The sequence below is a fragment of the Chaetura pelagica genome, unplaced genomic scaffold, assembly GCF_000747805.2.
Source record: "Chaetura pelagica isolate M959 unplaced genomic scaffold, ChaPel_1.0 scaffold66, whole genome shotgun sequence".
NCBI classification, from domain to species: domain Eukaryota; kingdom Metazoa; phylum Chordata; class Aves; order Apodiformes; family Apodidae; genus Chaetura; species Chaetura pelagica.
The window spans coordinates 6,182,060-6,193,650 of record NW_009953811.1 but is presented as its reverse complement, the minus strand read 5'-3'; the positions used below and the strand labels follow the sequence as shown (position 1 = coordinate 6,193,650).

General features: G+C 42.7%; 1 protein-coding gene across 3 annotated transcripts; it reads left to right on the top strand.

Annotated features, from left to right (window-relative positions):
- On the top strand, positions 1-7,226 carry ATP5C1 (ATP synthase, H+ transporting, mitochondrial F1 complex, gamma polypeptide 1). Of its 3 annotated transcripts, XM_010001274.1 has the most exons (9): positions 1-34; positions 849-980; positions 1,621-1,825; positions 2,246-2,389; positions 2,777-2,841; positions 3,639-3,794; positions 5,613-5,709; positions 6,531-6,571; positions 7,089-7,226. In XM_010001274.1, the coding sequence occupies exons 1-8, from the start codon at positions 16-18 to the stop codon at positions 6,535-6,537; spliced, it is 825 nt and encodes a 274-aa protein (XP_009999576.1). In that variant the 5' UTR covers positions 1-15; the 3' UTR covers positions 6,538-6,571; positions 7,089-7,226. The 3 variants fall into 3 exon arrangements, with proteins under 3 accessions (XP_009999576.1, XP_009999578.1, XP_009999577.1); XM_010001276.1 differs by lacking the exon at positions 6,531-6,571 and having other exon boundaries at positions 7,089-7,224; XM_010001275.1 differs by lacking the exons at positions 6,531-6,571; positions 7,089-7,226 and having other exon boundaries at positions 5,613-5,713.
- Positions 7,227-11,591: the final 4,365 nt, after the last annotated feature.

Below are 11,591 nucleotides of genomic sequence, written 5' to 3'. Positions count from 1 at the left end.
GGCCAAGTCAGGAATATGGCAACCCTAAAAGACAGTAAGTACTGGTTTTGTTTGCTTTTGAGAGAGGGAGATTGTTGCAGGAAAACTGTATGTTTAAAATTTTAACAGCTTCTGTTGGATAAACTGATTGTTATGTGCTATAACATTGATGTGTGGGGCTCCAGCACTTCTTGTATTAAGCAAGTGTCCTTCAGAAAAGGCATTACTTAAAATGGTTTCAGCCCTAATTTAATGATAATTTCAGCAAACTATCGTTCTACTCAAACATATTTTTAAAATTACTTTATCATATGTGCTAAAACAGATTTTTGAACTTGTCAGGTTGCACTTGGGAATTGCCCTTGTCTATAGGACACCTGTTTTGCTTTCTTTTTGCACCAGTATTTTCATGAATCTCATTTGCCTACAGTGTAAACAAAGAAGGAAGTTTATTCTGTCTCATTATAATTTTGGGTCTTTTTTTTTTCCCTTTTTGTCAGGAAAAAGATGAAAGTATATACCTCAAGAGATGTATTTGTGAAACAAGTAGAAGCAGAAAGAAAGAGAGTAGCAAATAGAACTTACATGGGGCTAAATATTAAATAAATGTTATGTCTGGGGGAAAAACCATACCTGTTTTAAAGATGCATTTGGGTTAGCCAGATTGCTACTCTCACTGCTCTCTTAGTGTAAATAGTAGGGGCTTGTATTTTATGAAGTTCATTTGTGCATTGTTTATTATTTTTTCTTCTTCTCTGGGGAACTTGGCAAGATATTTTTGGATGGCTGTTGGTAGCACTTCATTCCTTGTGGTTTTGGATGTCCTTATGCCCAGTACAGCCCATGACCTTCAACTCTTAACCTTCTAGTCACCAGACGTTTGAAGTCCATCAAGAACATTCAGAAGATCACCAAGTCCATGAAGATGGTTTCTGCAGCGAAATATGCAAGAGCTGAGAGGGAGCTGAAGCCTGCCAGAGTCTATGGAACAGGAGCACTGGGTGAGGGAAGAGGCTTGGACTGTGTCATGTGGGAAGAGAAGAGGAAGGCTTTAATGGTGGTGATAAAATGCTTAGACTATTTTAGCCTTTTGGTAGATAGTTCTTCAAAATAATTTGTATTTCTAGGCCACTGTCACCTTGAGTATTGCTTGTAAGTAGTTTATGCATAGCTATTCTAAGGAGTTCCAATGTGAAATTAATTTTGATTTCTGACAACTGTTTTAACTTTGGTTGGTTTTTGTTAGTCAGAAAAGCATCACAACTTAGTGTTTCTAGCCTGCTTCTAACTGCTCATGGAATTGTGTCAGATCTCTGTAACATCTGCAGCTACTGCCAGAGCTCCTTGCCAGCTCCTGGATTTCCTGTGCTCCTGAGGTGCTGGACCTGCAGGGAACTTGACTGTGTAGTGATGCTGATTGTGTGGTACCTGATGCAGAGACATGGCTGAGTTTGAACTGATTCCTTGTCACCTCTGGTCTGATAATGTGCAAACTTGAATGATTGTGAGTGAGATAATTTTCATTTGGCTGTGATTTGGAAGTCCTTTAGAAATTGTTTTAGTTAGAATAAGTCAGAGGTATTTTAATATGGCATATTTGCTGCCTGGCACCTTGAATAACTTATCTATCATTTTTTTTAGCTCTCTATGAGAAAGCAGAAATAAAGGCACCAGAGGACAAGAAGAAGCACCTTCTGATTGGTGTGTCCTCTGACCGAGGTCTGTGTGGTGCTATCCATACATCTATTGCTAAAACCTTGAAGAACGAGATCGCCAACCTCACAAATGCAGGGAAAGAAGTTATGGTGGTTGGAGTAGGTGACAAGATCAGAGGCCTGCTTCAGAGGTAAAAAGGAGAAGGGTTTGGTTTGGTGGTTTGGGTTGTTTTCTGTGGTAGAAATGTCAAGACTGTTAGAAAGCTCTCTGGCATTTGCAGGCAATGCATGAATGGAACAAGTGCCTTTTAAAAAAATCTGCAGATATGATGACATTTGATCATCTGGATGTTTGTGAAACTGCTGCACAGCATTATATTTTTGGAATAATAGTCTGAAAAGCTACTAGCACTGCTACATATGTGTATTTATCATGACACTTTCATAATAATTGAACTGAAAATGAAAGCAAGATTTATCTTGGACTCTTAATTCAATTAAATGCTTAGTTTTGAACGCTAGAAAGTTACTGGGACTTGTTGCCTCTTGGTGGCATATATTTGTATTTTAGAGCACCCACTGGTTCTTACACAGATTTGATATCACTGCAGGACACATGGCAATTACTTTCTGCTGACATTCAAAGAGGTGGGACGGAGACCTCCAAGCTTTGGAGATGCTTCAATCATTGCCTTGGAGTTGTTAAACTCTGGGTATGAATTTGATGAAGGCTCTGTCATCTACAATCGGTTCAGGTGAGGTTAAACTGAAACTGCTGTGGAAAAAAATACTTGGTAGAAGGTTTTCAACAGCACATTGGCCTGTTGAAGTAATATGAAAACTGTGGCTTGTCATGTTTATTTTTTGAGGAAGGGAGTGCATTTTTTGGTGTGTGTGAAGAGCTGTTTCGCTTGGTTTGTGTTTAATAGCTGTGGTTGGAATTCTCTTTTACTTCTATAATGGTTGGTGTTATATATAGAGTCAGTATGTGATTATATCCACATTGTACCTGAGATCTCTCCATCAGGATTATTGCAGAACTTTGGAATTAGAAGGCTAGAACTTGTCTGTTTTAGTTTGATTTCAAACACTCAGTTTAGGGTGAGTTGAACTGAGGATCCTGTTACGCTGTGTTTGTACAGGTCTGTCATCTCCTACAAGACTGATGAAAAACCCATCTACTCCTTTGAAACAGTTGCTGGTTCTGGTAAGTAGTGAACTAGAAACCACCAGAGATGTGAAGTTGAAGTGATAAATCATTTTTAAAGTACTCTGAACTAGATGTTAAAAAGAATTTCTTTACTGAAGGAGTACTTGGACACTGGAACAGGCTGCCCAGGGAGGTGGTCACCACTCCGGAATTGTTTAAAAGAAATACAGATGTGGTGTTTAGGGATGTGATTTAGGCACTGAACAGGGAGATAAGGTTGTGGTTGGTGGATTTAGCTTATGGTTGGACTTGATGATCTTCAAGGTCATTTCCAATCAGGACGATTCAGTGATCAAATATGGTGCATGTATGGGAAGTTTAATGGATTATTTTTATCTTGGCAGCCCAAGGCTGACCTATCAAGGTGCTGTGGGACAAGGACATTAATAAGAATGGTTGTACTAATTCTGTTTTGAGATCTCTCTTAAGCAAGAACCAAGCTGTCAGTTCCAGTGTTTTCATCACTGAACACTCTGGGCATTGAGTGACTTTGCACTACTCAGTAAAATCACCCCAGAATATTTCTGCAACATTGTATGGGAAGATTAAGCGTAGTCTACCAGTAAAGTATTTGGCCCTGGTCAGAATCTCTCTTTGCCAGTATAAAATTGAATTAAAATACTTCAAAGTACTTAATCTCTGCTACTTAAAATATGGAAGTAGCTGTAGTATGTAGAGAGAATTCCTCTGCAGCTGAGAAGCAGGCTGGCCTAGTAATCTTCTGCAGGGCATTGTATTGACTAGAATTCATATACCTTGGGTTTCTCTTAAGTCCACTCTTTCATATTTTACAGAAAGCCTAAGCATCTATGATGATATTGATGCTGATGTGCTGAGAAACTACCAGGAATTTACACTAGCAAATATTCTGTACTACTCCCTGAAAGAATCCACCACCAGTGAGCAGAGTGCTAGGATGACTGCTATGGACAACGCTAGCAAGAATGCTTGTAAGTCTGCTCTGGGGCCTTCCCAGGACTTGAGTACTTCAGTATGAAAGTACTGCCCTCCCTTTTTGTAATTCTTTGCCTCCTAAATGGTAAGAAAGGAGCTGTTTTCTCTGTTCATTCCGATTTGAGGTTGTTGTTTTCAGCAAGTTCAATCAACATTCTTTTCTCAGCATGTGAACTATATTTAGTCCCTGAAGAAAAGCTGGGAAGGGACTTTTTACAAGGGCTTGTAGCAAGAGAACACGGAGTAATGGATTAAAACTGGAGGAGGGGAGATTTATGTTAGACATCAGGAGGAAATTCTTTAGTGTTAGGGTGGTGAGACACTGACACAGGTTGCCTGGGGAAGCTGTGGCTTCCACATCCTTGGAAGTGTTCAAGGCCAGGCTGGATGGGGCTTGGAGCAGCCTGGTCTGGTGGGAGGTGTCCCTGCCTATGCAGGGGAGTTGGAACTAGATGATCTTTAAGTTCCCTTCCAGCCCAAACCATTCTATGATTCTATGGAAGAGAGATTTCTGTCAGGTATGTGGGAAACAACAGTAGGTAACTGGAAGTTAAATGACAGTTTCTTTATTAAGAATATGAAATACTAAACTAATTTTGTAATGGCCAAAATACACTCTTCTGGCCAGCCTGAAGATTTCCAAAATTTTTATAAACCTGCACCTACTTCAAAGCCCAACGTAATTAGTACTGCAACAGTTTAAAGATGGGGAAACTGAAACAATGATTAATTACTTTACCACCTGTCATGAAGCAAGTTGGGAATGTGAAAATATTCTTGGAAGGTGTCCAGACCCAGTGCAGTGCAGAGAGTATGCAGTTGGTGTTAGTGGGAGACAGCTAATAGCATCTAATGTGGAATGGTGATCGTAGGAAGTATTACACTAAGGGTACTGGTGACTGAAGCTGATGTGATGTGCAGTTCTGCTATCTAGAACTGTAGGTGTGGCTCTCTGCTGACTGTCCTAACTTGAAAGAAAGAGGTGATGTCTTCTCCATTTAAAAAAAATTGAAGAAATAAAAATTGTAACAAATTTACCTTACAAGGAAAGGCTAAGAGACCTGGGGCTGTTTAGGCTAGAGAGGAGAAGACTTGGGGGAGGATTTAACTGATGTCTATAAATACATGAGGGCATCACGAAAGCAGGGACAATCTCTTTTCACTTGTACCCTGTGATAGGACAAGGAGCAATAGATTCAAACTTGGGCACAGGAAGTTCCAACCTCAACATGAGGAAGAACTTCTTCACTGTGAGGGTTACAGAGCACTGGAACAGGCTCCTTAGAGAGGTTATGGAGTCTCCTTCTCTGGAGACCTGTCTGGATGCCTTTCTGAGTGGTCTGCCATAGTTGTGTGGGTTTTTGTTTGATTTGTTTGTTTGTTTGGTCCTGCTCTGGCAGGGGGGTTGGACTCAATGATCTTTGGAGGTCCCTTCCAACCCCTGCCATTCTGTGATTCTGTGATTTACCTGAATAACAGTAATGTGAAGAAAACAATGATGTACTGAGAATGAAATCTAATTTTAAAGCAGATAGTGCATGCTTGCATTGTGTCACAATAAGTGATCTTTTACATGATCTTTTATTTAGTGCTCTGCCAGCTGTTCTTCAGATATTTAACTCTGATGCCTCAAGCCAAATTATGAAGTTTTTAGATTGTCTACTAGTAGTGTTATCTGTAGTGGGAAAAATAGAGAAGTGCAATGATCCTGTTGATTGTTTACCAGACTATTTGGTATTCTGTTCATACATCTTCTCCTTTTCTGTATTGGAATAGTTATTGTCTCCTTAAATTCCAACCTAATTTTTTTCTAGCTGAGATGATTGACAAATTGACCTTGACATTCAACCGTACCCGTCAAGCCGTCATCACCAAGGAGCTCATTGAGATCATCTCTGGTGCTGCTGCTCTGTGAGTACCTCCAGAAACAGGAAATGGGACTTGTTCCAAAGTCGGGGCATGTTGTACATCCTGCATCAGTCAGGTTAGGGCACCTAGGTCCTGAAACCAAAGGAAAGACAATCCCTTGCATGACTCCCAAGTTTTTCAGCTTGTGCAGTTTTACTAACAAGTACGAAGTTTGCAGCCTTTTGGCCAGATAAAAGCTGGTAAAACAGATCTTTAGCCTCAACACACATCCTTGCCTGAACAGATGGTGTTTTCCCTCCTTTTTGGCATTCAGTGGGCTTTTTCCCTCCTCCGTTTTACCTGGGCTTCTCATCTTCTGTTCAAACAGCCCAGTGGTATTGGGTGGTGGGGAGTAACTCAGGTGACCAAAACTCTTTTGGATAAATCAGCCTGTGGTGCAGTTCAGAAGCCGAGAGTTTGGGGTGTGGTTGGAAGCAGGAGGGAATTTCCTGAGTCTGTTGGTACTGAATGTGTATTTTACTTTTAAGTTCAGTATTTTGCTTATTTCCCTGAGAAAGAAGTTTTGGGAAGGTGTGTACTGCAGGTTACAAACATGTGGGCTTAGACCACAATTTGTAACTGCTTGTAGCTCTTGTATGACATTTAACAGCTACAAATTTGTGCTGTGCTCAGATGCAAATATCCTGTGTTAATATCCTGTGTGTTTACAAAATGCCTGGAATACATCGTGTGTTGCATTATGTGCTGTATTGTGCTCCTCACAATACATTTGTGGTCATAAATATATGCATAGTTTTGCCTGAATTTGCATGAGTTGCTTCCTAACCTGCTTGTTCTGTTTTTTCTCATAATACCATAACCAGGAATTAATCGGGGGAAAAAGCGGTTCAGCCAAATCCAAGAGGTAAAGTTGTGAAATAGAAACTGGATTATGTTTGAAAATGAATTAACACAGAAAATCATGAAGTCAAATGAAGAAGTCAGAATTCAGTGGTGTTGGTCTGATAAGCTTCTCTTGCCAAAGAGCTGCCCGTTGCTACTGTGAATGTGCTAAAGTGTCAATAATTATAGGCAAAAATAGGCCATGAGAGCATATGTCCACATTTGACATAATTCTCTGGGTGTGGTTTATTTTCTGGGTTATTAGATTAATTTGCAATTTTAAGTTTTTCGTAGTGCTCTGGCCTTATGCAAGGGTTTAAAATTATCTGTGTGTGAGGTGTTGTACCTGAAGAGGTTTCTGTAGCAAAGCCAGCATATTCAGAACTTAAAACTTGAAGGAAAAGTAGACTTAATAGAGTTATGTAGGGAAGGGTAATGAAGATTAGTGAGTTGAAGTGTTCAAACTGGAGGAGAGAAAAGTTTTAAATTAAAAAAATAATAATTAAACGGGTTTTAATTTGCTTCAATTTTCTTTACAGGTGAAGAAGAGCTCTTCTGAGTACATTGTTTAACCTGCCAGTGTCTGTGTTAAAAAGGCTGCCCTGCTATTTTGTGAAGAAGTGGCAAAGCCCCAGAAATCTGTAAATTCTTAAAATAAACCACCTATGTGAAACAAATGCTCTTGATTGTCCATGGACCAAAATCTTGGTGTCTAAGTGTCTGGATAAGTGTCTGGGTTTGACTTGGTTACTCTTTGAAACAATTTTTAAACACTGTGCTGTACATTTGGTTTGTATCATGTCAGCTTCTTTGAAGAGTGGAAGAGTTTGCCTGTCTTGCCCTGGGCTTTGTTACATATGTTGCACTGTGTGCTGAAGAAGGAGACTGGAATAACCTCTGCACTGTGCAGAGGAGCACTGATCTCTAGCTCATTTGAATGCCATATTACTACTGTTTCTAGATGTTTGTATTCTAACTGATCTGATTCCAGGAGTGGTTTCAGAGAAGGGCCTCGAAGATGGTGAAAGGGCTGGAGCACCTCTGCTGTGAGACAGGCTGACAGAGTTGGGGCTGTTCAGCTTGAAGGAGAAAATGCTCCAGGGAGGCCTTAGAGCCCCTTCCAATGAAGGGCCTACAAGAAAGCTGGAGAGGGTCTTCTTAAAAGGGCATGGAGTGATGGGACAAGGTAATGGTTTTAAACTGGAAATGTGAAAAAGTACATCCCTCTTAAGGAATAATTTAAAGCTACTGCTGCCTTTCTAATGCAGTTTCTACCATGCTCCTGACCTGGTGGCCTGTGTACCAAGGTCCCTAGGGCCAAAGCTTTCCCACAGAGTCCAAGTTTTTGTGGCTGCCTGGCCTGCTGTCACCACCTTGCAATGCAATGTGTGCACCTGACACGCTGGGTGGGACAGGTAGTCATCCACTGCTGTCATCCCAGGTGAGAGGGATGGTGTGTAATAATAGTGAGCATGGAAACACTGGTCTGAAATGGTTGTAAAAGTGGGAACGGCCACAAGGACCCCAGGCAGGAGCTGCCTGGATGGGTGGCAGCATGCCAAGCCAGCTGAGTCCATCAGGGACCCTCCTCTTGTCTCCATCCTGTCTGTTCCCTTCCTCACTCCCTACACATGCTCTTTAATTTCTCTCAGGCAAGGAAATGCTTTCTGTGACCTCCACTCTTCCCTTACTCCCCTTTTCAAGACACAAAGGGAACTCACAGCCCAGGTCATTTGTGTCCAAAGAGGAAAGTTCTTTCCAGGACCATGAATCCCAAGTTCATAGAATCATAGGATGGTTTGAGTTGCAAGGGATTGTTAAAGGTCATGTAGTCCAACCCCTCTGCAGTGAGCAGGGACATCTTCAACTGGATTAGGTTGCTCAGAGCCCTGACTAACCTGACCTTGAATGTTTCCAGGGATGGGGCATTTATCACCTTTTCAGGCAACTTGTGCCAGTGTCTCACCAACCTTACTGTATTTTTTTTTTCTTTGTATCTAGTCTAAATCTCCCCTCTTAGTTTAAAACCATCACCCCTTGTCCTATTACTACAGGCCCTGCAAAAATTTCTGTCTTCATCTTTCTTATAAGCTCCTATTAAGTACTGAAAGCTGCAATAAGGTTTACCTGGAGCCCTCTCTTCTCCAAGATGAACAACCCCAACTCTCAGCCTTTCTTCACAGAGGAGCATCCCATCCCTCTGATCATTTCTGTGGCCTCCCCCGGACCTGCTCCAACAGCTCCATGTCTTTCCTGTGCTGAGGACCCCAGAGCTGTATATTGTGCTCAAGGTGGTGTCTTATGAGAGCAGATTAGAGAAGAATCACTTTCCGGGCCCTGTTGTTCATGCTCTTGTGATGCAGCCTAGGACACGGTTGGCTTCCTGGGCTGCAGGAGCACATTCCTGTCTCATGTCCAGCTTTTCATCCACCAGCACCCCGAGGTCCTTCTCAGGGCTGCTCTGAATCCTGTCATACCCCAGCCTGTATTTATACTGGGATTGCCCTGATCCAGGTGCAGAACCTTGCACTTGGCCTCGTTGATCTTCATGAGGTTGATATGGTCCCATTTCTCAAGCTTGCCCAGGTCTCTCTGGAGGGCATCCTGTGCCTCAGGCATGTCAACTGCACCACTGAGCTTGGTGTCATCTGCAGACTTGCTCAGGGGATGTTTGATCCTCACTATCTATGTCATTGATGAAGATACTGAACAGCACTGGTCCCAGTATGGACCCCTGAGGGACACCACTTGTCACTGATCCCTATCTGGGCATCCAGTCATTGACCACTACCCTCTGGATAAGACCATGCAGCCTATTCCTCATCCACCCAACAGTCCACGCATCAAATCCCTATCTCTCCAATGTAGAGAGAAGGATGATGTGGGCCAGAGTATCAAAACTGCCTGTTAATTCCCTTAAGGAATACTGAAGAAGTTTCCAAAATGGGGGCTGTGCATTTGCAGCTTTCTAGAGCACTGGAAAAAAACATGTTTCTAAGACAGGAAATGTGGCACCAGTTCTAAATTGCCCAAAGTATCTCAACAGACTGAAGGGAATGAACAAAGAACATCCACCTGCCCTGACAAATGATGCCTGGATCTTGTCAGGGGTCCAACTCCCCCCTCCTCAGGCCACAGACCTGAGATGTTACCAATGCAAGAGACCAGGCTGTTTATTGACTAATCAACACACTACTAATGGTCTAATAAATCAAAGAGCAAATTTGTGAACTAATTAACTTCTAATAATAGACCACTATTATTTACAATTCTGTTCTTCATGCTCTGATTAGTCACACACAATTACTGAGTTGCAGTTTAGCACTTCAGTTATTAGTGTGGACACAGCCACCATTGACTACAGCTCTGTCACTTCTCATTCTGCCTCCCACACCACTCAGTAACCATTAGTTCTGCTTCTGGATCCTCCTTTTTGCCACCTTAGTTTCATCCTTGCCCAAATAAACAAATCTCCCATAAACACTTTTTCCTCATTGTTCCCAGTTTCGCCCCATCTGTTCCCAAAACTGGTGTTTCTGCATAGACAATCTTGGCCTTGTAGATATTTATATACCTGCCTACAGACAGGTGACCTTGCAAGGTTCTGCTTCCCCAAATCACCCCCCAAACTTCAATTTGGTGCATACTAGCTCTTGAAAATGATATTTTTTTGTGGTTCCACCATGTGCAAAAAACTGCAGTTGCAGAAGTGATGCACAAAACTTGGTTTGTTTTTTTTTTGTTTGTTCTTTTGTTGTTGTTGTTGTGTGTTTTTTTTCCCTCTGGAGGAATCAGTGAAATTAGAAAGAACAGAAATGTTAATAAATCAGCCTTTGTTTTTGCTGCAAGTCTTCTGGTATTGAAGTCAATTTTGATTTAAAGTGTCTCAAGTCAGGCTCCTTCCTGTGTCCTCAAGTCTCTTCACTGTCAAAGGATTTTCTCTGTAAAATGTCCTCTCCTGTTTCTTAGATTCCCATTCCTCACAGCAGAGGCCTGATCCTGCACCTTCCACCCGAGTATAGCCTGATCCACAACAAACCTGATGCAGTGTTGGCCATGCATGTGACATACAGCAACATGTGTGGTGAGGCTGTACTGCTGCAGAGTGATGTGGTGGGACCTGACAGCCCAAAACTGCAATCTCCAAACCAAAGAGTAACCAACTGGCAGGATTATCATGAAGAGTAATTAAAAGGCTTCACCCACAAGATCTGGTGGCAAGGTCTTGACAGCAAACGTGTGAGCTGCCTGAGGCTGCACGAGGTCCCACTGTGGAAGGGAAACCCAACAGTGACAAGGGCTGACATCTGCCTCCTGCACACAACTGAAAATCAAAAAGAGAAAATAAACAGGACCTCGGATAAACTGTTTTGACCAAGAATTTTTAGTTTCCTGGTAGCACATAGCATTGCTGCAGCAGCTCATGGGTACAGCACTTGCTTGGCTGCTTTGGGCATGGGGAGGAGTCAGAGGTGGTCCCTTGCCCCTGGGGAAGCCCAGGCCAGGTCCCACCAGGTTCCAGCACTCCTAAAGGCCTCCTGACACCAACTTCTAGAATCACAGAACTGTAGGGGTTGGAAGGGACCTCTGGAGCTCACCCAGTCCAACCCTCTGCCAAAGCGGGAACACCCAGGGCAGGTCACACAGAAACACGTCCAGATGGGTCTTGAATGTCTCCAGAGAAGGAGACTCCACAACCTCTCTGGGCAGCCTGTTCCAGTGCTCTGTCATCCTTTAGAGTAAAGAGGTTGTTCCTCACGTTGAGGTGGAACTTCCCAGTTTGTGCCCGTCACCCCTTGGCCTGTCACTGGGCACCACTGAGAAGAGACTGGCTCCTTCTTCTGGACACTCACCCTTCAGATATTTGTAAACATCAGTAAGATCTCCTCTCAGGCTTCTCTTCTCCAGGCTAAACAGCCCCAGGTCTCTCAGCCTTTCCTCATAAGACCCTTCCAGGCCCTTCATCACCCTCGCAGCCCCCGTTGGACTCTCAAGCAAATCCCTGGAACTGAGGAGCCCAGAACTGGACACAACACCCCAGG